Raw genomic sequence first — 27867 nt, 5'->3', positions numbered from 1 at the left:
GCTGAGGGACCCTCTAAACGTGTACTAACCGGTGAGGATGGGAGGACTGTGTCCTGGAGACCTGCAGCCATGACAGCCACACCGCACTCGTGCTGAGAACTGCGCCTGCCACCAGGAAGAGTGGGGGCCACACAACAGCCCGCCATGGCCCACAGGCCTGGAGGACCTGGCCAGCAGCAGGAGAGACCTGATGGCCTCTCCAGATATGCAAGGACCTGAGGGGGCCCTGGACAACAAAGCGCTCTCCCTGGGGCTGGGAGACAGCAGCTCTGGCCCACTCAGGAGGCTGGGTCCGCAATCCAGCTCTGCCACCCCCGGCCTGGGGAGCTGGTGCTTCCAGGTGACGAGCAGGGCAGGCAACAGCAGCCACCTCCCAGTGCCTCTGAGAATTACACCAGATATGAGTGAAAGACTCTTTAACAGCACAGCATATAATACCACCCTTTATTATTTCTTTACTGCAGTAAAAAAGTGATTCTATTTCTAGAGACCAAACAGCATCACAGACACCCTTTGTTCCCAAGTCTCTGTGACTGATCTGAAATCTGCTCACCTGCACAACAGAGACGGCCTCGTAGTCAGGGCGGGCTAAGGGCTCCCTGCTGAGATCCGCTCCCCATGGAAACCAGCACCATACTGGGCACTGCCCTACCACAGGGAAACACATTCCTGGACCGCAGAGCCAACAGGGGACCTTGGAACTGGCCTGTGACTTTTCACACTCCAAGCACACTTGATGCCACAGTGGCCAGTCCCTGGTGAGCTGTCTGGGCAGTCGTGGGCAGGAGGCTGGGAGCTGGGGAGGGGGCGGTAAGAATCCAGGGGGCCTCAGAGACTGACAGAAGATGTGAATTCTGCTCCACCACTAACTGGGCTTCCCAGGTGGTGCAGAGGTAAAGAATCTGCTTGCCAAGGCAGGAGATGCAAGAGACACGGGTTCGATCCATGGGTTGGGAAGATCCCTTGGAGGAGGGCATAGCAAGTACACTTGCCTGGGAAACCCCACGGACAGAGGAGCCTGGCGGGCTACAGTCCATGGGAGTCCCAAGAGTTGGACACAAGTGAGTGACTAAGCCTACACGCCACCCCTAAGTGTGTGACCTGGGCCTGCTTCCTCCTCTGACAACACGAAGGGCAATTCTAGCTGACAGCCCTGGTGGCACTCCTCCCCACTGAAGGCAGATCACATGCGTGAAATGGTCTGACTCAGGGCCTGGGCTGGCCTGATCCTGCCCTAAGTGTCTGTAGAAACAGTGCGTGTCTCCAAAGCTCTGGACCACCCAGAGCAGCTCGTCTCCAAGACCTCTTCCCTTTCGGAACCATTTCCCACTGTTCTCTGTTTCTAATGAGCCCCGTGGCCTGACGGAAGACCTGTCTGTTACCCTGGAGACGATGAGACTCACAGTCAGTGATAAAGATCACAATCTTAGTGGCTCCCCAACCTGGGGCTCCCCAGGTCCAGGAGGGAAAGAGCCGTGCTGGCTCCCCCCACGGCAGGGCCTCCTGCCCCTGGAGAAGAGCAGCCGCTGTCCCGCTCAGGCCGGGCACGTCCTCCCCTCTCTTCCACCTGGCTCTGGGGGTTCCAGGACCACTGCTCCTGTCAGACCAGTTCCTTCCAGGTCCTTTCCACCTGACCGCCCCTCGGCAGTCATCCTAGTCCGCCTGAACCCAGGCGGGCCCAGAGACAGGTATAGGCCTCAAAGGTGCAGACGCCAACCGCAGTTCCCCTCTGGAGGCCGGAGAAGAAAGGCGGGAACCACCGCTGAGGTGAAGGGGATGTGCCAGCAGCAGCCACAGGCTCTTCCAGGGCAGGCGGGGGCGGGAACGGATGGCCTCGGGAAAGCAGCGGCTGCGGGCCTGCGGCATGCAAGGCCCCACTTGGCGGGCTCGTGGCTGCCGCACTCATGCCCCATGTTCGGAGAAACCCAATGGTCCTGGCTGAGGCAGCCCCCCGTGCCAGCGCCGTAACAAGGGGCCCAGGCTGCGCTGGCACACTCAGAGAACACTCTCTACAGCACCGAAGGCTGTGGGGTGAGAGCGCGACACAGGCTGAGGACGGGGCCCCTGCCGGCCCCCACGACACAGGCAAATGGCAGGAAAAGGCCTGTCCTGCCCGGAGCTGGGCCCCATCCCCGGGCCCTGTCCTGCTCGGGCTGCACTCCGCGGCCGGGCTACGGCGCCGTCACCACACTCTGCTCGCCGTGGTCCACGCTCCAGAGGCGGTAGAACTCAGCAAAGTCCACGTAGGGCTCCACGCGGCCGTCCTCGCCGGGTGGGAGGGAGTGGGCGGGCCGGGAGCGGAAGAGGCCCCCGTCCGAGCTGGAGCTGCTGCTCTGGGTGTGCGTGTTGGTGGACTGCAGGGTCAGGGTCGGGCTCTGGCTGTGGGCATGACAAGGGCAAGTCACAGGCCTTGGCTTCCGGCCCGGGCACACATGGCGCCTGCCTTGGCCAATCCCTCAGGGCACAGGCTTCTCTGACGAAGGCCATCACGAGAGCCAGCCTGGCCAGATGTTCTTTGGGGCAGATGAAAAGTGAAAGGCATTCATGAAGTTCTAGCTACAAGTGGCTATTTAAATTAACTGGAATTAAGTAAAACGGACCACTCACTTCAATGCTCAATAATCACGGGTGGCTAGTGGCTACTGCGCAGGACGTAGAACATGTCGCCCTCCGAGCTGTGCTGAGCTGGACGCCATCCATTCCAGCCTCTCTGAATCCATCCAACTCCAGACCTCACTGACCATAGGGAGGCCAGGATTCTTCTCCCAGAAAACCTCCTCACTCCTCCTCATTCCTCTCACTGCTGGGTGGGGACAGGCCCCCCCAGGCACCCACCCTCAGAGCCTGTAATGTCTGGGAATTACTTGCCGGCCCACCATCCTGCAAGCACCCTGCACTGCCTAGCACTCAGCACTGGGCCAGCCCCGGGGGCCCAACTAAGCTCCAGTGTGGGGTGGAGGAAAGAGGCTGTTTGGGGCCCTGGGGAGCCGGTGGCACAGAAGAAAGGCTGGTCTCCCTGCTTGGTCCGGGACGACCGCTACCACCTCTGGCCTTTGTGGACACAGCTGGTGGCTCCACTGCAGGGGCGGGGAGATGCCCATCACTCAGCAGCCTGGCAGGCCCCTTGAGCCCATAGTGGCAGTGGCAGGGGGAAGCAGGCAGGGAGTCGGAAAGGCCCCCTGTGAAGCAGAGGGAAACCTTCCTGGTGGCCCTTCTAACTGGCCAGCTCCTGTGGGCTGAGTGCGGCATCTCTATTATTCTGTGCGGGGGATGGAATGTGGAAACCGGATCCCACCCCCTGCTGCGGTGGCTGGTGGTGGGGGACACACTCCCCAGAAGTGGAGGGGGTGGGGTGGACACCAGACCTGTCAGGCAGGCCTGCCCTGCGGAGAGAGGAGGGGGCCTGCCCACTACAGCCCCAGGCTCCAGACCCCCCAGCTGGGGCGCCCCCTCCCCAAGCCTGAAACTAGGGGCCTCATTTCAAAGCTAACACTGGACACTTTAGTCAGAGCGCACCGGCTCCCATGGGCCAGCACAGCTCAAACAATGCCCCACCAGCACGCGTACCATGGGGTGGCCTCCCAAACCACACACTTCGAGCCGGGAGCAAAGAACAAGAGGAGAACACTCCTATTAAATGAAAACTGACCCCTGGCACCTGCAGGAAGAAGTGAACAGCAGGCTGTTGGCATGAACCGCCTGTCCCCACCCCTCTCTGCCTGGCTTCAGGGAGCTGCTGGAACCGGCATCTAGGCAGGCCTCCCCAGGGATGTGGAGTTGGGGAGTTTGAGAGGAACAAGACCCTACAGGATGCGGCCTGTGGCCACTCCGTCCAGGGACGGAGGGCTGTCCTCGGGAAGCAAGCCTGCCTGGAAGCAGCTGGGGGTGGCGGTGGGTGCTTACTTGGTGAGGGTGGGAGTGGCCTCGTCCAGGGTGGAGGCGCTGTGGGCCCCGTTGACCAGCTGGCCCTGGGAGGGCATGACGAGGGATAGGGTCACACTGGTCTTGCTGGTGCTCTGGGCACTCGAGTAAGGCACGGACACAGGGTACACGCGTCCTCCGGTGGCTGTGGGAGGAAGAGAGTGGTGGGCCACGGGGTGCGGCTGGTGGGGACCCCGGGGTGGCAGGAAAAGGACTGTGCCAGGGGCTGAAAAGAGGTGGGGGCCCGGCTTGGCCCTCTGCCCCTTGGGACAGCGAAGGAGTATCTGGCAGAGACAGGCGTGTGGCCAGGCAGGGGCCTCCTCTCAGCAGCAAAGCATCGCTGGTGCTCAAGCAGGAGGAGAAACCAGGGCTGCACTGCCTCAGCGAAAGGGTTACTGCCTGGCTTCCCACGACGCTTTAACCCGAGGGCTAAGAATGCTCCTGGTTGAGGTTGGCCCAACAAAAATATGGTTGCAATAACAACCTAAAACTGCAGTAACCCCGCTGTCCGTGGGAGAACGAATCCCTCTGTGGATGCCTGAGTGCTAGGGCTCGCTTGTTTGAAAAAAGAAAAGGAAACACAGCCTCAGGAACTGATAGTCTTGACACTACACGGCACTGGGAGGGAGGGCAAAAGCACAATCGCCTCTCTTCCTGGGCAACTCGATTCAGAATTAAATCAAATCAAACCACCTCCGACACACCCAGCTGTGCCTAGGTCCCTTCCTTCTAGGGCCTCGGTTTCCTTTCTGTAAATGGTCATTAATGAGGATGAAAGGAAACGTGCAGGTGAGCTGCCTGGTGCACAGCAGGCCCAGGGCCGGCGGGTGCCACGGTCGCAGAGACGTGGCCTGGGGCACTGCAAGTGCTTCCTGCGGCTCAGGTCTTCTGGGGGAGGCCAGGGCAGAAGGTACTGTTCTGGTTTCACAGACAAAAAGGGAAACCTAAGTGCAGCTCAGAGAGCTTTCAAGTCAGAACCCGACTTGGAAGTGCTCAAAGGCAGGCCTCCCAACTCCACTCCACCCAAGGCAGTGAGGCCCAAGGCCTCAGCCGCTCTGCCTGACCCCAGCCCCGGACAGCGGCCTCAGATGCCTTCCTGTGCACGTGGCACACATACCTGGGGCAGGGGAGGGTGCGGACTGGCTCATCTCGCCCAGGGGGTAGCCAAAGTTCCGCACCAGCAGGGTCATGTCCTCATGTCTCGGACAGAACTTGGCACGCTCCCCGCCACTGGCGAAGGTGTCACTGTGGATCCGCTTTACTCGGTCCACCACGGCCTGGGCCACCGCATCGAGCGAAGTCTGCTTGGCGAACTCCGTGTCGATCATGGCAGCAATCTCCTAGGGGTGGGGGGAGCACCAACCCAGGGAGGAATGAGCGGTCCCAGGGACTGCGGGCCCCAACTGCATAGTCTTCACGGTCTAATCAGGGCACTTGGGGGTCACCAGCCAAGCCTGCGATCTGAGCTTCTCAAGGTATTCAGGATAATTCTCCCAGAACTTTCTCATTAGAGAAGATGTGACCTTGTGATTTCTCTGATTTTTGGCTTTCAGACCAAAACAATGGGGGAATAACATCCACCTTGCTACATTATAATGAAGATAAAATGGATGTGAGGGCACTTCGGAGACTACTAAAAAGCCCAGTACAAACTGTCATTATTATTAAGCTTTCTTTCCTGGAACAAACTTACTGTAGGAGATAATATGCCATATTTGTCAGACACTGAGGATACAGGATGAAGACAGGGTCCCTGTCCCCAGAAAAGTCCCCTGTTCAGTGCATTCTAGAAGCCAGAAGAAGCCACTACATCATCTTATCGTGAAGACCAACGAAACAAAAAAAAAAAAAGAAAAAAAAATCACACTGCTGGCTGCAGTCTCTTGGAGGTAGGAGAGCAGGGGCAGGTAACAGGAAATGATCCCGGCATGGTCCGGGGAGGTGGTAGGGATGGGCTCAGCTCCATCACTGACCAGCAATGTCACCTCAGGCAAGACCCTGGACTCTGTGAGCCCCAAATTCCCTAACTTGACATGGCAGTGAGCCCTTGCCCCCACTATGTTATCAGGCAACTGGAAGGAATGAGATAAAATAGGTGAAAAACCTAGAACACAGGTGGTAAGAGACAGTTACGCACCCAAGACTTACCCTCCTTATTTCTCATTAGGACAGAACAGAAAAGGTTACCTTCCTACTAGAATCACAGATGGAAGGAGGAGCATCAACTGAACTTCCCTGACCGACCCCGCCAGCCAAGGTCTTCCCTTCAAGATCATCCTTCAAGACTGCCTCGAGACCCACTTCGGAGACGACTACCTGACACACACATTCCGAGGCAGAGGGGAAAAGCAGCATCTCCCACGGGCTGAGGATCTAGGTCTACCTCGCCTAGCCCTCACCACAGCCCCACAAAGTAAAGAGGTCAGCATCCTCGTCTTAGAAACGAAGAACAAACTATAAATCGCCTACAGCTCAAAGAGGAAAGTGGAAGAGGCAGTGGAGTGGGCCCTGGGCAGGCCACATGAGCCCTTGTCCGGTGCTCCGTGTACCAGGCTGCACCCCTGCTGGGTCAGCCGGAGTCAGGCCCTTCCCAATCTCCAGAGCCATACCTACCTTCACTTCCCTCACTCTCTTTCCTTAGGCTCTGCTCAGGGCCCTGGGGACTGACACTGCTTCAGGCCCAGAAGAGCAAAGCTTTTGGGTGGGATGGGTTTGCTTGGAACTCTGGGCTTTTTCTTCTCCCAGCTTTGAACATAGCGATGTCTAGCAAAAGCATTTGAGAATGAGAACTCTAGGTCCCTGATTACCTTGGAGCTGAGCGGGAGAGCTGACCGCGGCCCCTGGGGAGTATTGCCACCCTGCGGGCTGGTCAGCCACGCTCTGCCCACGCACAGCTCACCTGGTTCGCCTGCCCAGGCCCGTGGGCTGCCTCCAGGGCCTTGTACAGCCCCTCAGACATCAGCACCAGGAAGCCTGTCACCCCATCCAGGGGCTGTGCACCATGGATTTCAGGCTCCGCGATGATTGGCTTGGACTTGGCAGCACTGTGGGAAGAGAGCAGAGGGGAGAGCTGTGCTTGGAATGGGCCCCGGGACATTTATCCTGGTGAGAAGAATCTACACCCAGAACGTAAAATAAAACACACTTCTGACAAGAGGAAAAGAAATAGAGGAAAGAGCAAAACCAAGAAAATAGACCTGTCTTCTGAGGACAGCTGCTAAAATAAAGCTCAGCAGGCCAGGAAAGTCAGCGGGCAGCTGAGGTCAGAACAGCCAAGGTCAAAGGCCCAATCCTGGCCCCACTCCACCATCTCCTGTCTATAAAGATGTCCACATCTCCCCCAAGCTGACCTAGAGTCCACATGCACTCCAGCTGCAAAGGAACCATGAACTGATGGCCCATCAGAGCTGGGCAATGTCAGGAAGTTCCAACATATGCACGCTGGGCAAGGATGAGGGGACAATCCTGGCAATAGGATTTAAAAGAGAGAGTCTGCAAACACCCCAAATGTCCATCAGGAGGGGCAGGTTAGGTGGGTGCTGACAGCTACACACTGGAATCCTAGTCGTGGCTACCAAGAATGCGGTAGCCAAGACTGTATGTGTGCAGGAAAGGAGAAACACATGCCTATACTGAAAATAGGTGCACAACACGGCATGGAATGCGAGTATCGGTGGGTGTTTTGAAAAAAAAATCTGCCCCCTCCCTGCACCCACCAAACACACACACACACATACACACGCGGGTGTGTATACGCTCATGTGCACAGAAACTAGCAGCTTCCAAGGAAGGAGTCTGGGCCTGGGGTGGGAGGAAGATCCACTTTTCACTCCATATCCTGGGCATTTCTTGAATTGTTTTAAAATGCAATGTACCTTCCCATAAAGCAAACACCCCATGAATTAGAGACAAAAGGTTCCAAACTCAATTATTTAGACCTTGTGAGGGTAGGAGGTGCAACACATGTGCTCTAAGACACCAGATGGGCATCTCTCTCTCACACACACACACACACAATCAGTGTTCTCACATACAGGGTTGCTGTGGTCCAGGACACAAGATCTGAATCCAGGCTCCCTGGGTTCAAGCCTTGCCTCAGCCCACTGTTAGCCTTGAGACCAAGCAGGCCACCCACTGTCTGCGTGCGTCAGTGTCCTCATATGGAAATATCTCTGGGGCAGTAACAGCACCCACCTCACAGGGCCTGAGCGAGGACGGAATAAGAGAGTGGATGTGAAGAACTGTGCACAGGCTTAGACGAAGGCTCACAGTTATTACCCTCTCCCATCTGCTATGAGCACTGGGTGGCGCCCAGCAGGGACAATCCATCTGGCACCCCCGCCCTGGCCTCAGCCATGAGAGCGCTGACCAACAGCCTTCAGTCAGTTTCTGCCCACAATAGGCAGCTCATGCCAACTCTGGCCTGCCAGGCGCCGTGGCCCCGGATGCTGCCTGTGGCTTTGACCCAGCTTCCTAACTGACCCCTTGCCAGCCTGGTCCATAGGATCCTGACTCCTGGCCTGCTGGGTCCAGGGCCTGCCCCACACCAACCTTGCTGGGAGGATGAAAGAATCTCCTTGGGCTCTGAACTACCTCAACTGTACCTCCCATCCCCAGAGTCTACAATCTGTTATCTGCCCCTGGGCCTCTGGTCTTTCAGACAAATGAGGGCCAGCTGGGCTGGCGTTTACCTGAGTAGGTCGATGTCAGTGTACCCGTACTTGACCTTGTAATCCCCGATGCGCCTGGTGCTCTCCTGCCCACAGATGACCCCCACTTGCTTGATCTTTCCTGCATCCAAACCTATCAGAGGGAGAAAAACACACCTCAGGCTTTGTTCATAAAGAAGAACCCAGGGACTTCCCTGGTGGTCCAGTGGTTAAGAATCCGCCTGCCAATGCAGGGGATGAGGGTTCAATCCCTGGTCTGAGAAGACAGCACATGCTTCAGAGCAACTAAGCCCAAGGGCCACAACTACTGAGCCCGCAGGCCCCAGAGCCCGTGCTGCGCAAGAGAAGCCACCACAGTGAGAAGCCCTCACGCCACAACTAGAGACTACCTCTGCTCACCACAGCTAGAGAAAGCCCGTGCGCAGCAACAAGGACCCAGCGCCGCCAAAATCAATAAATACAAAATTCAAAAAAAAAAAGAACCGAAAGGGGACGACACAGACATATCCACAAAAACAAAGCAATGAGGACCCACTGAACGGGAAGTGAGGTCACAGCAGGGAGCCTTGGAAGGCAGCTAACCCCAAGTCCCCCAGTGTCCCCAGCCCCCCTGCTGTCGGAACACACCTGGCTCAGAGTCCCTCCCCCACGGGAAACGAGATCCAGCACCAGCCAACCCAGCTCCCTCTGCGGCCTGAGCTCACAGGGGAGGGCAAGGGTGGCCGTGGCGACGGCTGGAGTCCCAGGACTTCTTTGGCCTCTCAGGCTCCGCCAGCAACAGTGAGCACCAGGGACACTTGGAAGCAATCCACACGTGATAACCCGTTCAACCCTTACAACATCCTGAGTGTTACTATTATCCTTGTTGCACAGAAGGGGAAACTGAGGCACAGAAAACTTGAGTAAGATCCCAAATCACCAGCAAGCAAGTGGCAGAGCTGGGATTCAACCCCAGGCAGGCTGGTCCCAAGCCCAAGGTCACAGCCTGTCCACTTCGTGCCTCTCTCTACACAGCCACTAAAATGAGCCACCGGGTTCGACCCCCACCCCCCAGAGCCCTCGGCCCACACGGCTCCCCCTCACTCACCCAGCTGTGAGAACCGGAAAAGCTCGTCCTCATTCTCGGTGGTGTGGTCCACGTTCAGCTGTGTCACCTGCAGACCATCCACTGTGGATTTGCACAGAAGTGCACGGTTTGTACCTGCAGCACAATTTGAGCAGCTGAGCTAAGACTGGGAGCACAGCGCAGGACAGGACACATTGAGAAAAAGAGAGAGAAAAGGCGGGCATCTCACACACGGAACTCCTTCAAAAGAGCAAAGAAAACAGGCTCAGACCACTGGAGCGAGTCACTAGTCAGGGAGAGCTGATGAGATTAAGGAATTACTTCAAACTTTTCCAGTGTCAACCAAGGATGATTATGATTCTAATAACAGACCTTTTTTCTAAGGAGACACACTGCAATATTTACAGATAACATGAGTGTCGGGGTTTGCTTCACAACAAGGCAGGGACAGAGGGCTGTGGATGAAATGAAACTGGCCAGGGGAAGGGATGTTGGGGCTGGGGGAGGGGCACACGGAACATTAAATACTATTCTCTTTATTTGTTTACACTTTTGAGTTTTTCCCATAATTAAATCTTAAGGGAAAGAGGAAGAGAAAAGCGACCATGCCAGTGGGATCTTTCCAGAGCCCCTGCAGTAGCCTGCACCCATGGGGCACCGGCTTTTCGGGTTCCCAGATGGCCCTTCTTTGCCTACAAACCCCATCAGTCCTGGGACCCCACCCCGCCTCCAGCCCACACCTAGCCCATCTTGGTCCCCTTCACAGGACACCATGTGGGTCTTCCACAGCCAGGCAGCCTCTCCCAGAAAAGGAAGCCACTGAGGTAGAGCAGAGAGGGGACGCAACTCCCCAAGCCACAAGCCAGTTAGGGACAGAGTAGGGACTAAAGCCAGGATGCCCGCCTCCTAGCAGGTACTTCAAAGATATCGCATGGAGTAACGGGAAACACCCACCGGCCTCAGGACACTTGAGCTGCAGGCCTTCTGTGTCTGGGGAGCAGGCTGGCTGCCCAAAGGACTCCTGGATCCTGAGGTGACCTTCTCCCCCACCGCCCGGCCCTGGGACAGGCAGGCAGCTCACCGACATTGGCCACGTAGAGCCTGTTGTTGAGAAGGACTGCCACGACGGCCATGGCTCCTCCCGAGATCTCCTTCTCCAAGGCCTTGAGTCTTTCGAGGATCTTCTGATACTGCAAAGGCAGCTGGTGCTGAGGGACACCCTAGAAGCCATCATGGGGGTTCAGAGCAGGCCAGGGCCTAGGAGACCATCTCACTCACCGGCCCTCCCTTAAAGAGCGAGCATCTGAGGCCCAGCCGGGAGGGAAGCTGGCTGCAGTGCCAGGGCAGGTGTCTTTCAGGACAACCAGGAAAGACCTCCCTTGTCCCAGCGGCCCCAAAGGAGCCTAAGCATGACGTGAGCAGGCAGGTGACAAGGCCTGGACTGATTCGGGCCAAGGACCGACCTGACAGGGGCTTCTCTCACATCCCTGCCCACCCTAAGCAGAGCCTCAGAGCACGGCTGCTCACAGCTGGCCAACAAGGTCCCTAGAGGACAGAACCATTGCCCACCCACTCCCATCAGGAACTATCCCCCTCATGCCTGCTGCTCTGGCCCAGCTGTGTCGATGGCTTGGGAGGGACATGGCAGATGAGTCCTTGCTCCAAGCAAAGCCGGGCCTTGCTTCTCCAGGGGCACAGGCTGGGGACATTACCTCGGGCAGCTGGGACTGGAGGCTCGCCTTCTCAGCCAGCGCGTCATCGATGGACTCCAGGAAGCTCCTCTCCACCACATCAAAAGCCTGGAGGTAGGGGACAAGGAAGCAAAGGCAGGTTCAAATACCACTGTCACCAGAGGCTGAAACGCCCCTTATTAATAGCAACAAGTCATATTAACCACAGGTCACCACATGATGGGGCTTCACACAGGGCACTGCCAGGCACCACTGCTCCTGCAGAGTAAGGTCTGACAAAGATGGCCCAGTGGGGCTGGTACCTTCCAGGTGGCATCACAGAGTGACCAGAGAAGCGAGAGATGGCAGAGAGGCTAAGAGCACAGGCTTGGAGTCAGGCCATTTGGGGGTGAATATCAGCTCTGCCCTGCCGGCCAGTATCCGCCTCTCATCGATGACACAGAGGAAGTACTGTGCTGAGAGTGACTGAGAGCATCCCCCCGAGCACCCAGCCCTGGCTCAGAGTGAGTCTAGGTCAGTGACAGCTAGTGTCACTGCCACATCCTGAAGGCCCCTTGACACGGGCCATGCAGCCACCTTCCCCAGGGGCAGCAGCTGACAGTTCCTGGCACTGGGCCCAAGTGATCAGGCCTTTGGGTGCCAAGGCAGGAAAATGGCTGGGAACGCTGTTCTCGAGGAACCAGAATCCACCATTCTCATCTACAATTAATGCCTCTGGACTTGCTTCCAAAAGGAGATGCCAGGAGGAGAAATTTCAGAACTGCAGCAAGCAGGAACGCAGAACTGGAAAACGACAACAGCCAACCAGGAGGGAGGGCTGCAGGGCCCGGGAGCTGCGGTCACCGAGGCTGAGTGTCTGAGCCTCATGGAAAGAAAGGGGTCACCCTAAACACCTTGTTTCTACCAGGGCCCAGCAACTCCCACCTCAGCCCTGGGTCTAAGGTGACGCCCATAAGCCCTTCCCCAGGAGGATCTCCTCTGGCCAGCCCTGCCAGTCACAGTTGGCCCGCCCAGGCCCGGTACCTGCAGTAGCACCCGCCGCACATCAGCCTCGGTGTGCTCAGCGTTGAGCTGGCCTAGCAGGAGCTCCGCCGACAGCCGCTGGGCCACGAAGTTGGTCACCCGGTTGCCATCGTAGCCGTTGAAGACCCCGTACAGGAAGCAGTTGTTCTCACTCCTGACAGAGAGACAGGGCAGGAGAGGCCTGAGACCAGGGCTTCACAGAAGACCGACTCCAGCTCCAGAGTGAGGGGAGGAGGAAAGCAACCGGGGAGACAATAGACACAGTGGCTGTGGCTTTAAGTGAGCATCTGGGTCCCCGCTTTGACCATCATTTCACTCTGGCCATGACCTTCTGGGATGCCCTCTGCCCCCCGGAGCAGGCCCTTGGCTGGTCTGAGGTCTAGATGCGGAAGGGACAGCAGCAGACACCACCTCCCGTGGGCCACGCTGCACTGGTAAGCCCCACGCAAAGGAGCTGCCAAACTGCTGTTTCTTGCAAGCCTGCTTCTGCCGCCCAGCAGAGCAGTGACAGCACCTCACCTGAACTTGAGCCAGTTGTCCTCTGGTGGATGGCTCTCAGTGCCCTTGCCATCAGCAGAGTAGCTGCGATTGGAAGCTGAGCCGACCCCCGAGAGGTGGCAGAGCGGCAGGTCGTCCGTCCAGCTGGGCTGCTGCTCCTGGGAAGGACACCAGGACACCAAGACGCATTACTTCTTGCCCAGGGCAGACCCCACCTCATCTTCTTTTCCTTCCCCAGCAAAAACCTAGCAGGCCCAGAGCCCCACCCAGAAGGTTCCACTTCCTTCTGGAAAACGATGACACGTGTATGAACAAACACACCTGCAGAAGAGTTTGCATGGTTTCCGTCTAATCCACAAATGGTCCCCAAGAAACCTGAAAAAGACTAGAGTCTCCAAACGCAAGGTTCAGCAGTGGTCTCCTGGAGTGTGCTACACTATGGACGGAGCGCAAGTGAAACACACAGACACAAGTGAAGGAAACTCCTCGTGTAGAACTCCCTGGGGGTCCCCACCTCACACTGCAGACCCTCGGGTATGGTTCAAACTGCAGATTTCCAGGCCCCTCCCAAAGTGTCTGATCCTGGTGCGGCTCAGGCTGTCTGCAGTGTAGGCAGCTCTTCCCAGGGGACTGATTCAGAACCTTGAGAAACTGACTTACAAGCTCAGCCTCAGTCACTCTTCCTGGTACCGGGGTCTCCACCCCTGGTTCCTGCTTCACACTGGTGCCCAGTCCCATCTGTGCCCACCCCCCACACGCTTCTCTACTAGTACCAAATGCTTGGAGTGCCCTGTCCACATTTCACTCTTTCTTCCTGTGTGCAACAGCCTCTTTGTCTAATAATTCTCCACGTCCCTCGGGACTCTGGCTAGGGAGTCACCACCTCCAGGAAGTCTTCCTTCAGGAATACCTTCCCCCATGCTTGGTTGCCAGCCCTCCTGTGTATCTCTAATACACCTGGCCTCCCCAAACCTGCCTGTGTCTGACTCCCATTCTACCCCATAGGTCTCAAAGCAGGCTGTTCAGTACAACCAAGATGGAGCTTTAAAACATGCACAGAGCTGTCCAGGAGTCAGCTCAGACAGACTCTGCATCTCCTCAATCTCCTCGGGGGACACTCTGAACACCTGCATTCTCTAAGCCCCAGAAACGATCCTGACACAAGGCCCAGGTGTGATCCACGGCGTCTCACTGGAAGCCTCCCCTCCACCCCGCCCCCACCGGGGAGCTGTGCCTGGTTCACAGAGGCATTCCCGTGCCCACCATGTTGAACTAGAGCAAACTAAAACAACTGGGAAAATCCAAGTTCAGCACAAGGAGAGTAAAATTTGGATTGAAAGCTTTACTGAAAATTGAACAAGCATGAATACTGTGCACAACTTCTTACAAGTCAGCAGTCACAGTCTTCAAAAAAGGATGTGAAAACCACTTCAGCAGGCTTTTGCAATCAGATATGTAAAACACCTGTGGTTTAGCTTTTGTGGCACATTTCATCTTTTGTTTATTTACATACTGACAGGGAGGGACTTTATGGCTTTTTTTTCCCTCCATTTTAATTGCTTCTATGCTACATTTATTCCAGCACTTTAGTTTTATGCTTTGCACCCTGGAGCAACTTCAGCAGGCTGTGGGAGTTCGTTTTTATTTTTAAATTAGCCTATAGTAACATTGCCTTTCTGGTGGGTAGGTCTATGAATTTTAACACTTGTAGAGATTTGTATAACAAACTGAGACACAGAACAGCCACAACTGAGACACAGAACAGCCCAACAACCCAAAACGTGCCCTCAGGTGCCCCTTTGAAGCCACACCCTCCTCTAACTCCTGGCAACCACTGACCTGTGCCCCACCACTATGCAGTCTTTTCAAGAATGCAATCTTGATAAATGAAATCATGTGGTACATAACCTTCCCCCTCTTTTACTGTGGTTAACACATAGAAGATAAGCTTTATCATCGTTTGTAAGTGTGCATCTTACTGCTATTAAATAAATTCCCAATGTTGTGCAGCATCACCACCATCCATCCCCATAACTCTTTCCATCTTGTGAAACTGAAACTCTAAACCCATCAAAAAGAACTCTCCATTCTCCCCCTCCTCCAGCCCCAGGCCACCACCACTGTACTCCAGGTCTTTAAGCGCATAACCTTTTGATGCTAGCTTCTCTCACTCAGCATTATGCCTTTGAGATTCATCCAAGTGGGTGCCTGGATCAACAGTTGGTCCCTTTTTATTGTAGAGCAGCATTCCATCATACGGATGTAGTAGAGTTTATCCATTCATCCCCTAAAGGGCATCTGGGCTGTTTCCAGTTTGGGGCAATTATGAAGAGAGCTATTTTAAACACTCACGGGCAGGTTTCTGTGTGAACATAACTCTTCATATCGCTAGGGTAAATACCTAAGAGTGAGACTGATGTTTAACTTTGTAAGAAACTGTCAAATTGTTTTCCAAAGGGGTGTACCATTTGCATCCACAGGTAACGCACAAGTGTTTCAGTTGCTCCAGATCCTCACCACTACATGGTATTTTTTTTTTCTTTAATTTAGGCATTCTAAGAAGTGTGTACTTACATCTCATCACATCTTTAATTTGCATCTCCTAATGGCTAATAATGATGTTGAACATCTTTTCATGTGCCTTTTTCGTCATCCACATTTCTTCCTTGGTGAAGCATCTTTTTAAGTCTCATGCCCATGTTTTAATTGAGTTGTTTTCTTAACTGCTGAATTTTGAGAGTTTTTAATATGTTTTGGATAAAAGTCATTTCTTGCATATGGGATTTGCAAATATTTCCCCTGTCTGTAGCCTGCTATTTCATTCACTTACTAGTGTCTTTTGAAAAGCAAGTTTTTAGCTTTAGTAAAATCCATTTAATCATTTTTTTCTTTCATGGTTCATACTTTAGATGTCATGTCTAAGAACTCTCTGCCCAGTCCCAGGTCAAGAGACCTTCTGTTTTCTTCTAAAAGTATTATCGTGTTACCTTTAGACCTGTGATCCATTTTGAGTTAATTTCTATATAAGGAAGGAGATTTCGGTCAAATTTTTTTTTGCAAATGGATGTCCATTTTTTCCAATACTATTTGTTGAAAAGATTATTCTCTCTTCACTGAATTACCTTTGCATCTTTGTCAGAAATTAACTGGCCATACGTGTATGTCTATTTCTGGACTCTGTTCTACTCTGCTGATCTGTGTGTCTATCCCTTGACCAGCTCAGTGATCTTGATTACCATAACTTTAAGTCTACATTTAAAATCTACATTATAAAATTGGTTAGTGTGATGCCTCTAACTTTAATCTTTTTCAGAATTGTTTTGGCTATTCCAGTTCCTTTACCCTCCCCTATAAATTTCAGAATCGGCTTGTCTGTATCTACCAGAAAATCCTGCTGCAGTTTTGACTGGAATTGTTTTAAATCTATAGATCAATGTGAGGAGATGTGATACCTTACTAGATTGAATCTTGCAATTCATCGACATGGTATGTCTTTAAATGTCCTTGTGTTTTCTTTACAGGATTTTTAAAAAATACTGACAATTTCACCACAAGGGCTAAAAAGCTATCCTTTGACAACAGAAAATATGGCTGAAATCTGTGAGTGGAATAGGAACAGCAATAAGAGCTGAAATTCTGCTCAGCTCCTGGTGATGCTGGATATTTATCAGATTGGTGTGAAAGTAACTGTGGTTTTGCACTGTTGAACTTTGCTGTTTGATATTGGCATACATCCTTAAATAAATGTGGTTATGTTGTACATAATTTTAATGCACATTTCTCCTTTTATGTTTTTTTTGCTAATGTCTTATTACTGCTGTTTATTTTATATTTATTTTAGACTAGGGAATGACGTTAGACACAAAGAAAATTCAAGTGATTTTCTTATTCGAGTTCAAAATGGGTCGTAAAGCAGCAGAGACAACTTGCAATACCAACAACGCATTTGGCCCAGGAACTGCTAATGAACGCACAGTGCAGTGGTAATTCAAGAAGCTATGCAAAGGAGACGAGGGCCTTGAAGATGAGGAGCGTGGTGGCCAGCCATCGAAGTTGACAATGACCAATGGAGAGCCATCATCAAAGCTGATCCTCTTACAACTACACAAGAAGTTGCTGAAGAACTCAACATCGACCATTCTACAGTCATTCAGCATTTGAAGCAAATTGGAAAGGTGAGAAAGCTCGATAAGTGGGTGCCTCATGAGCTGATTGCAATCAGAAAAATCATTGTTTTGCTTGGTAGGTGGATTCTTTACCACTGAGACACCAAGGAAACCCTTAAAATCATCATTTTGATGTGTCGTCTTCTCTTATGCTAAGCAACAACGAACCATTTCTCACTTGGATCGTGACGTGCAACAAAAAGGATTTTATGTGACAACTGACAATGACCAGCTCAGTGGCTGGACTGAGAAGAGGATCCAAAGCTTCTTCAAACTTATACCCAAAGACAAATCTGTACCAAAAAAAATGGTCATGGTCACTGTTTGGTGGTCTGTTGCCTGTCTGATGCACTATAGCTTCCTGAATCCTGGTGAAAACATTACATCAGAGAAGTATGCTCAGCAAATACATGAGACACACTGAAAATTACAATGCCTGCAGCTGGCATTGGTCAACAGAAAGGGCCCAATTCTTCTCCATGACAATGTCCAACCACACGTCATACAACCAACACTTCAAAAGTTGAATGAATTGGGCTATGAAGTTTTGCCTCATCTGCCATATTCACCTGACCTCTCACCAATGGACTACCACCAAGCATCTTGACAACTTTTTGCAGGGACAATGCTTTCACAACCAGCAGGAGGTAGAAAATGCTTTCTAAGAGTTCATTGAATCCTGAAGTATGGCTTTTTATGCTACAGGAATAAACAGACTTATTTCTCATTGGTAAAAATGTGTTGACTTTAATGGACTGTAATATGTTGACTATTTTGGGCTTCCCTGGTGGCTCAGGCAGTAAAGAAACTGCCTGCAATGCGGGAGACCTGGGTTTGATCCCTGGGTTGGGAAGATCCCCTGGAGGAGGGCATGGTAACCCTCTCCAGTATTCTTGCCTGGAAAATCTCCATGGACAGAGGAGCCTGGAGGGCTACAGTCCATGGGGTCGCAGAGTCGGATACAACTGAGTGACTAAGCACAGCACATTGTGATTAGTCAATGTGTTTCAGCCTGGTTACAATGGTTTAAAATTCATGATCCCAAACAGCAATTACTCTTTCACCAACCTAACAACTCTCTTGACAGGTTGAGCTTCAGGGAAATAAAACAAAACAAAACACTCCTTCATGGTAACACAAAATTGTTTCTTGCTCTAATCCTAACCTGTCTCATTTAAAAGCAACAAAAATGTCTGTTTTAATGTAAGTGCAAGCTTGACTCTTCGGAATCCCCATACAACATTACACGATGAGAGTATATTCGATTAATACATATATTCATTCAACAAATGTTTACTGAACATTTACAAAAGGCTGACATTACCCCAGCTGCTGCGGACACAGCAGAAAAAATAACCAAGGGTCCTTAACTCGAAATTTCCTTGCTAGGGAGAGAGACTTCAAACACGTTATACAATGAATAAACAAGGCACTTTAAGACAGGGAAATGCGCTATGGAGAAAACACATCAGGGTAAGGGGACAGATGGAGATGGGCAGGGCTATTCTGAACTAAGACATTACAGGAAGCCTCCCTGGGGAGGTGACCTCTGAGAGAGACCTGAATGATGATGGAGCAGTGGTCATTTCAGAGAGCCTTCCAGTTAGAGGGAACAGTATACGCAAAGACCCTGAGGTAGTAGAACATAAAATAAGTAGGCTTAAGGGAGCATGCAGCTGGCATCGCCTCTGTAGTGAGTAGCAGAAGTAGTTTGTTCCTGTGTTCACACACATGCATGCACATGTGTGCCCAGGTGGGGACAGAGGAAGGCCTTTCAGGCCACAGAAAGGAGTTCATTGCCAAGGAATTATTTTTCAAGAAAGAGATGTTGCCCTAAGCCCGTGCACCACAACTACTGAGCCTATTCTCTCTCTAGAGCCTGCGAGCCACAACCACCGAGCCCATGCGCCGCACCTACCAAGCCCATGCGCCGCACCTACTAAGCCCATGTGCTGCAACTACTGAAGCCTGCGTCCTGCAACAAGAGAAGCCACAACGAGAACCTTGTGCACCGCAATGAAGAGTAGCTCTAGCTCGCTGCAACTAGAGAAAGCCCATGCACAGCAACAAAGACCCAGCGCAACCAAAGATAAATCAATTAATTTAAAAAAGAGAGAGAAAGAAACATGTTGCTAATCACCCTCTATATCTCAGATCTGATTAATATATCTTCATTCCCAAGAACCTCACAAAGGTCTCAGGAAACCTGGCAAGTAAATTTTCACAAGAAACTCCTATTCTAGGGTCTCTCTCCTCCCTCCAACTAGGATGAAATTAAACATAAGATTAAGCAGAGGCATAAAAGCAACTCCTCAATCAGGACTGTCACTTGTCCTCTTGAAAAGACAGGCCAAGAAGCCAATATTCCGCACCCTGAAATGCCATTAACTGTTTTAAAGCATGGGAGGCGAAGACATTTACACCTTCTAGATTCCTGCCTGTGATTAACAATGAGATTAAGATGGACTGAACTCGTCCTCTAATATGAGATGAACAATACAAATGTGTCACCCACGATGCAAAACCTGTCATCCATGCTGCAATCACCGTGCTTCCCCTGCCATTATCTAACTCCCACGAGGGACAGACACAGGCTTCCAGGGACTTGAATCTTTCCAACACATTCATACTTTCCAGCAAAAAATAAATTATACCCAAGCAACTTATGGCCCCACTCAGCACTGAGAAATACACTGTGAGAAAGACTGGTACATTAGTGTCTCTCACAGGAAGGAAACAAATTCATGTGGATGACTGGGGAACTCACCACGTCAGTGTGTCGTGGCAGGGGAACGATTCCTGTAGAAGCACTTCACGATGGGAGCACACAATGCTGCTCTCGGGAGCACAGTGATGCTGCACTGGCGGCTGCAGCCGTGTGTGGCTGACGTGAGCACAGCAAGCTCCCCAAACCAGAGAGACTGTGTGTCTGACAGTGGTCAATCTACTCAGCAAGCACCTTATTCTTCAGAGTATTTATGCCTAGTGTCTGGATACTTAAACAATGTTAAGTGCTCTTTCTGAAATTTTATTTTCATAATGATGAGCTAGTAATATTTTGGAAATGTATTATTTTATTAATTGGCAATCAGTGTTTAGGTCAAAGGGTAAGTACTCCAGGGCTATTTTTATTTAAAGGCAGTCTTTGTCCATAAAGACACTTAAAGAAACAGTAATTGATGGATATTTTCTTAATGTGCCATTCTACGTACACTTCAGTTGGTCCTAACATCAGCATCTTACTTAGTGAGTGAACACAAGAGGCATTCGTGTTCGGATCAAGAACACAGCAAGGATACTGCAACCTCCATCACTTAACAATGAATTAGAGGTATTAGCACGTGCAAGTAGACAAGAGAAAAGGAGGAGGGCATAAGACTTGGAAAAGACACAGTTATCTCCACCTGAATTTGATGACAGTACTTGGAAATCTCAAAGAATAAATAATAAAACCAACTCAAAGGAAATAAATAAAGGTGACAGGATAGAAAATCAACACAAAAAGTCAAAAGCCTTCATATACTTAAAGAAAAGATGGGCATCTAGCCTCCACGTGAAAATTCCTACTGTCAACTAGAATAGCAAAATCCCTCTGAAGTTCTCTTGAGTCAGTCACCTGAAACCACACTCCTGTAGAGGGGTTTTTTAAACTTCAATTTTTATCAGTTGGATTATATCGTAATGCTTTCATCTCAGCCTTCCAGCCTGTTGACATAGTTTTGAATCTCACCCTTTGACAGATGGACAATCTCACTCAGCTGTCTTGTACAGATAAGGCCTGCAAGAGTGTTCCAAATGATTTCCAAAAAACTGTGACCAGAACAAAAAGCGTGGAAAGCTAACCCACTTCTGACAGGAGGTGTCCGCAGCAAACACAAAAGGGAAGTTAACGCCTCCACTGAAAGTTTATGATACTTGAAAAGCCATATGTATTTTTGGAGCCTCAAATGAAGAGGTTACTGACCCTAGAGGTACAGTCCCAGAAACAAGCACACACTTTAAAACAAACCAACTATTCATACATATGAACCATGCTGAGCAAAGTTCTCCTTATTTCACATTGGCACTCTTGAAACGCTGAGTTTCTAGACAACCTAACTTGGTTTGCTATTTAAATAAAGAAAAGAAGCAGCTCAAAAAAATGACCCAAAGAGCATATTAAAAAGTATCTATGGTAAGGCTGGGCCTCCCCCTTTCTGTCTTTCTAAGTCCTACCCATCCCCAAAGGCCCTGCTCAAATCTAACTGGTGCTGGAGGCCCATGTTTCCCAAACCTCAACCATCCACTCACTATCTTCAACAAATTACCCACTTCATGTTTTTTCTTTTCAATATTATTTATTAACTTATTAGGTTGTGCGAGGTCTCAGTTGCAGCACGCGAATTCAGCTGTAGCATGTGGGCTCTAGTTCTCTGACCAGGGATAGAACCTGGGTCCCCTGCGTTGGGAGCGCAGTCTTAAACTGAACCACTGGGGAAGTCATTCATGTTTCTTCTTTAATTTGTCTTTTTTTTTTTAATTCAAATGGTTTCATCCTGAATGTAAACTTGTTAGTATTGTAAGTGGAAAACATTATTGCCTGCCAGATCTTGATCATGATAAAAAGGAAAACAAAACAAGGTTATGAAATTCTAACTGATCTCTTGGCCCACTGCACTGTGAGCTGAAGCCCTGTTCTCTTTGTTGAAAAAAAGGGAGATTAGCAAGAATCAGAAAGGTGTTTGGTCCTATGTACATACTAGGACCAAACGAAGTCTATCTCTTGAGAGCATCACAAAGTTTGAAAGAGAACTAAAGAACAAATAACTTGCATAAGCAGCAATGAGTTTTATACCAGCACACACTGACCACCTCATGAACGTGTCCTAGGCTCTGGGAAAACTCTGCCCAAGGCCAAGGGGCCCTTTCCCTGAGCCATGTACACTGGGCACCTGCTCCCTGGCCATTAATTGTTTGGCTTTGCGGCAACTCTCAGGCTGTAGCCTGGTACTGTTAATTGGCTACTTTAATTCACTGATTCAAAGACATGTATTTTCAAAATTTTTAGTATCTCAGAAGTTTGTGTATTACAAGTTAATCAGCAGTGAGCTCTGTTTCTTAGTAGTATATAAAATAATGATGTGTTCTTATAAGCAATAGTGTCTTAGACCCAATGACATCTGGGCAATTTCTCAAGTACCTAGATTGCAGTCCCCATGGCAGCTCAAATGTTCAGTAACAAGCCGCCAGAGAATTCCAGGAGGTGCTGCCCATGTTGGAGTGGAAGAGTACTGGGTCCCCCCTGATTTCAGCAGTGGCCCCCAAAATCATTCTCATCCCACTGTGGCTAAGTAAGCTTCAGTTCTATTCTCCCCCCTTTCTCCACCTCCATGGGGATTACCCACACCAAGCGTTCACTGCTGATTCTATTAAAACCCACCAGACTGCCTACCCTCTTGCTTCCTTCCTCCATGTTTCTGAAGAATTTTCGGAAAGGTCATTTATTTTCTATTCACACAAACCACCCACCCCTCCACCCCTGCACCCACTGATGCATACTTTCTCCCCCGCCTGCAAATGCCAGGCCCAAAGCACCAGCAGCAAACAGTTCTTGAGCGCCTGAACACGAGTCGTGAGAAGCTGAAAAGGGGGCGTCTCACGGCTCACAGAGCCGAGTAAACACATACAACTGGGAGCATGGCCCACTTAGCTCTTCCATAGGTTACAGATTCATTTCTCACAAGAAAGAATCTGTTTCAAAAAGCCTAATTTTGATTGTGAGGGAGTTTCCAAAATTCCTATTTTGGTATACATTTCTCTAGTGATTCAACTATATTTAACCCATTAAGGGCATTACACCTTGTGCACATATATTTCTGCATTAGCATTAGCACCTCATGTACATATGTGACCATGTCACATAAAATACTCCATAAAAGTCCCCGCGGAGACTCATCTCAAACTCCTGGGCAGCAGAAGTGGACAAAAGCATGATTCCAAGTTCAGGCCACAGCTTGAATATCAAATTATTGTATGAAAAGGCCAAGTGTTTTTGTGGTGAAAGCACCCAGATTCCTTAGAGACAAAAAGGAAGCTCAGAAAGGGAGAATAAAGCCCCCGGGAAGATAACTCCGGGTAGGGGGGATAGTTCTTTCTCTCCAAAAAAACTAAAACACCCTGCCGCCTCCTGCTGTCTCTATGTTTCTGAATGACCTCCTTTTCCCTCCTTGCTTCTCTGGGACCAACTCCACTCCTGGTGCCTGCATCTTTCACTAGGGTTTCCATCAAAGGTTATCTGTGTTTTCATCAGAGATATAGACCTAATACATTCTTAAAGGGGCTACTAATAATTGTGGCATTTACTGTGTCCTAGAGCAGCTAGACTACATTTTGATGGTGTATGGGATGGTTACGGGTGATGGCCTAAAGGACGTTTTTACTTTAAGGCTGTATGTTTATTTTCATACACATTGAGGAAAAAAATATGGCTAGGACTTGTGATATCATAGATATAACTGCTCAGGAAAAAACTGATTTCAAGTTGACCTTTTCACAATTAAGCAAGTAATAGTTTAGGCAAACTTAAACTAGTGACTCTCCCCGCCCCCAAGGTCCCCCACCTCAGTAAATGGCACCACTGTTGTTCCAATGAAAACCTTGTAGTCCTTCTCAACTCTTCTTCTTCTGTCCCACCCTCCACACCTTATCTATCAGCAAATCCTATAAGCTCTTCCCCGAAATGCAGTTAGAGCCCAGTACTCCTCACCACCCCTCTGCCATCGCTGGCCAAGCCTCGGTTATCTTACACCTGGACAACCAAGAGCACCACGCACCGAGCTTCCACTCTCGCCACTCAAATGCCCGCCTCTCTGCGGAAGCCTCTTGCTCCTGCCACAAATCAGATTATTTCATGCCTCGACTCAAACCTGAGAGCGTCACATTACACTTAGCACAGAACCCAAAGCTCACATGAGGATCCACAAGGCTCCCTCAGACGTCAAGCATCTACCACTCCCCCAACACACTCCACTGCACTCCAGCCATGCTGGTCTCCTGATGCTCCTTGAACAGGAGAGCCTTTGTATTCCTTGCCTCATGCAGGAATACTCCCTCCTACATGGCCTGTGCATCTCATCAAATGTCAAACAATCTTCCCTGACCACTCTCTACAACAGGCCCTCCATCATCCTGTCCGTGAATCCTGCCTATTCTTCCTCGTACCACTTCCTGTGTTATATTCTAGAAACTACAATATCATATACAGTCTGTACTTAACGTTTCCTGTCTCCCTACCAGAACATAAGCTTCATGAGGGCAGAGTTCCCTGCCCCCACCCAGCGCCTGCCACACAGTGAGTACTCGGTGACACCGGAGGTAAAGAAATGCAACTTTCATTCAGAGCAGAACTGAAGGTGGAGGTTCATGGCTGGAGCATAACCACACCAGGTCAGGCATGTAACATGTTCACTTAATACTAACAACGCTCCCGGGAGTACCCTCGGTTGGGGAAACCAAGGTTCAGGGAAGTTATGTGAAAAATCAAGGTTCAGGGATGCTATGTGACTTGCCCAAGGCCATATAGGACTGGTGAGCTGTTCTATCAGGCTGTGAAGGGCCCATGTTCTTTTGAAGCTACTTCAAAAGCTCATCTTCTCTTCAAAAGACCTTTCAAGGCACTACACTGCCTGGGGACCAAAGGTGAAACTCCTCAGGACAACATTCCACAAAGCGCTGAGCTCAGCTAATCTGTCAGCTAATCAGCACCCCCTCCCAGCCCCATGTCAACAGGTCCCCAGCCCCTCCTACAAGCCTCCAATGACCTGGTCAAATCAGGCCATCAGCAGACCCTCTTCACACTGACAGGAGTGCCTTAACCACTGTATTTGTGACACATATTTCTCCACGCAGCACTGCAAATGCAGTAAGAGTGGGCACCCGCCCTATTTATCTTCGTATCTCCAGGTCCAGTAACTACAGACCAGCATCCCTTATAGCCATCTGCGGAATGCTGTTGTCTGAGTGCCTCTCAACAAGACTCAGGACAGTGGAGGGCAGGTCCAGCCTAGCACACGTGCATGGACACTTGGACACCATGTGAGCAAAGATGTCTTGATCATCATTAGGGTGGGAGGGGCCTAATGTGGACACGCCCACCATTCCTTTGCCTTTCATCATGATGCTATGTGCTTCAAGCTAACCAGCTTTAAAAGAATGCACACCACCCAGGAACACATTCTGGAGCCGGCAAAGCTCGCCTCTGTCTAACCCGAGTCACTTGGGCTCCATCACACCAAAAGGGAGGCAAGCTGGTAGCCACTCTCTTCAGCAAGCCAAGTCAGCCTACAACAGTTACCACTCCAGCATGTGCCACCATCCAGCCGGCATTTCTTTAATGTTTACTACACTGGGGACATTTATGTAGGGGCCCTGCCCTCCTACAAAACAGAAGGCTAGGCCTACCTAACCAACTCAAGGATGAGGCCAAACTGCCAGGCAGCAGTAAAATAAAGAGGCAGTCAAAGGTGTGGAGGGGAAGAGAGCACTCCCCACCAGGGAAGGCTGAGCACTGGACCTGGCTTCAAATGCTTTACTCATTATTTTATAAATAATGTATTAAGTGCCCACCCAGTGGAGGTAGGTGATGGTGACACTCTTCATTGTAGATCATAAATCCCTCTCTTCACTTTCCAGTACAGGAGGCAGTCAAGTCCACAGGCAAGTACAACAGACTGCCATGTCTGAGGAGGACCCAGGTGACTGCCAACCTGCCCTGGCAGGTCAGAATCGGTCCATGGTGCCAACATGTACCATAGACGTGAATGTGTGTCAAAAGGATGCAGAGGGCTTCCTCAGGCAGCAGCCATGGCGGGACAAGAGGATCTGGTGCCGCGGGAGATTCACCAGGACTGGGCGAACTGGGAGTACATTGAGATATGTCTTGTCACTCAAGACTCGCAACACTAAACGAGAAATTGACAGCTCTTGAATGGAGAATACAGTACATAGAAGCCAGGGTGACAAAAGGTGAAACCCTCACCTAGGACTGTGCCATGCTGCTGCTGGGAAGTTTGCTCTTACAGCATGCAGCCTCTCGTGGGAAAGGCCCCAGCAGCCTTCAACTCCCTCCTCTCTCCTTAAAGAACAACAGGGCTTATTCTTGTTTTTCTTTTTGTCAAAAGTGTGGCCGTTGGGCTCTGCCATGCACACCCAGAAGTGTGATGTGGCATGTGGGGAGGAGTCCAGGGGACCTCTCAGAAATATTGTTAGGCATTTTACCTCTTCAGTAACGTTCTGTAGAACTACTTGTCAACACATTTGAGGCACTGAGAGCCAAAAGCCTGGGACTCTGTCAAGGTCCTCCCCACTTCTCTTTCTCTCTCTCTCAGTCTTTCCTTATAGCTCTCATTGCCTGTGCATTGATTCTATAAACAGTCCTTGTTTTCTTCCCACCTTTGGCTGGGCGGTGGGAAGCAGTCCTGGCTGAGATGCCCTGGCGAGGTGGCTGCCAGAGAACGTTGTTGCTAACCCATCAGTTTCTTGTCCTTTTGGGGAGGTCAAGGCCAGGCCCCCACTTGGCTTGAAAAGGGACATTTTCAGAGCTTTCTGTCTGTCACTTGGGATGTCTTTACCTCTCATATTTCCCTAATAAACTCCTCAACTTTATCTGACTGCTGTGATTGTGGTGGGGAGAGGAGCTAGAGATGGGGTGCACCTCTTCCATAGAAATCTGATGTGTGGTATTCTTAATCTAACAAAACTTTCAGATGTAGCCGTTTGATCAAAGCCTAGGTGGCTTGCAAGCTGGAGCCCCCATATTTGGCCTTTGAGCTCATTCATCCTGGGAATCCTTTGGTCATTCAGCAGACATTTACCAAGTACTTATTATATAGGGACTTTATGCTCCAATAAAATATACAGTGTTGAAAAAAAAAAAAAAAAAGGATGCAGAGGCTGGAAGACACCAGTGACAAGCCCATGAGGGTCCAGACTGAGAGGAGTGGAATCTCAAGACAACGCCCCTCCCCACCCACACACACACATACTACCTACTCTTACCTAACACCTAAGGAAACTGAGGCCAATGGAGGAATAGTGAATTAGAACCAGGGTCTGAACCCAGCCATTTCTTCCGTATAACCTAGAGGTTAAGAGAGTTTCTGGAATCAGAATCCCTGACTTTAATGCTGCCTCTGCCACTTACCAGCTGTGTGGCCTTGGGCAAAGGACCACCTCTCTGTGCCTCAGTTTCCTCATCTGTAAAACAGGAAGAATTACAGTATCTACCTCACGGGGCTGATATGAAAATTAAACTTACAAACAAATGTAAAGTGACTGGCACAAAGCCTGGGATACAGTAAGCAATACACAAGGGGCTGGTGTTGCTATGAGGATTATCGAACGACCCGCCCAGGGCCCGGTGTGGGCTCGCTGCTCGGGCTCTCCCGGCGGCCGCGCGCTAGTGTCCCTGCAAGGCTCAGGACGCTCCCATCCTCCCCGCGCCCTTGACGCTCGCGGCCGCTGGACCGCGAATCCGAGCCCCCGACGGCCTGGGCAGCAGCGCGCACGCGCAGGCCTTGCGGGGCCGCACGCGCCCCCCGGTCACGAATGAGGGCGGGGGGGGGGCCCGCCCGCCCCGGGAAACGGGAAGGTTGACGGCCACACCCCGCTAGGGGCAAGGAAGCAGCCCAAAGGCGGAGAGGGGGCCGCGCCTGCACCCGACAGTTCCCCCGGGGCTCCCAACCCCCTAGCCCGAAGAGCGAGTGGATTCCTCACACTCTGCAGCAGGCTCCTCCTCTGCGCCGCCATCTTGGAGGGACCCCCGCGGACGCGCCCGCCTCTCGCCGGAGCAGTCG

The 27867-nt window shown here is 51.0% G+C and overlaps 1 protein-coding gene and 1 pseudogene across 3 annotated transcripts; one reads left to right on the top strand and one right to left on the bottom strand.

Annotated features, from left to right (window-relative positions):
- Positions 1-430: 430 nt before the first annotated feature.
- TAB1 (TGF-beta activated kinase 1 (MAP3K7) binding protein 1) lies at positions 431-27843 on the bottom strand. Of its 2 annotated transcripts, XM_081590187.1 has the most exons (12): positions 27788-27843; positions 27216-27268; positions 12891-13027; positions 12372-12525; positions 11370-11456; positions 10739-10877; positions 9679-9792; positions 8613-8724; positions 6821-6965; positions 5039-5261; positions 3904-4066; positions 431-2379 (listed from the first exon to the last, which is right to left on the bottom strand). In XM_081590187.1, the coding sequence occupies exons 6-12, from the start codon at positions 10788-10790 to the stop codon at positions 2172-2174; spliced, it is 1017 nt and encodes a 338-aa protein (XP_081446313.1). In that variant the 5' UTR covers positions 10791-10877; positions 11370-11456; positions 12372-12525; positions 12891-13027; positions 27216-27268; positions 27788-27843; the 3' UTR covers positions 431-2171. The 2 variants fall into 2 exon arrangements, with proteins under 2 accessions (XP_081446313.1, XP_081446312.1); XM_081590186.1 differs by lacking the exon at positions 27216-27268.
- LOC145545518 (putative protein BRICK1 pseudogene) lies at positions 25877-26670 on the top strand (annotated as a pseudogene). The gene has a single exon (XR_014082132.1). The product of XR_014082132.1 is annotated as a putative protein BRICK1 pseudogene (transcript).
- Positions 27844-27867: the final 24 nt, after the last annotated feature.

This window comes from Giraffa tippelskirchi, chromosome 4 (assembly GCF_054371585.1).
Source record: "Giraffa tippelskirchi isolate mGirTip1 chromosome 4, T2T-mGirTip1v1.2.pri, whole genome shotgun sequence".
NCBI lineage: Eukaryota > Metazoa > Chordata > Mammalia > Artiodactyla > Giraffidae > Giraffa > Giraffa tippelskirchi.
Note: the sequence above shows the minus strand (reverse complement) of the source record. Positions and strands in the feature narration are given on the sequence as shown.

What these genes read in the sequence shown, in the direction of transcription:
- TAB1 (XM_081590186.1), bottom strand. Translation starts at nt 27,820, where the DNA reads ATGGCGGCGCAGAGGAGGAGCCTGCTGCAGAGT. An exon ending in TGCGGCGGGTGCTACTGCAG is followed by an intron (nt 11,457 to 12,371) that starts GTACCGGGCCTG and finishes CCCTACCTCCAG; the next exon opens with GCTTTTGATGTGGTGGAGAG. An exon ending in GCCACTCCCACCCTCACCAA is followed by an intron (nt 2,380 to 3,903) that starts GTAAGCACCCAC and finishes TCATGCCCACAG; the next exon opens with CCAGAGCCCGACCCTGACCC.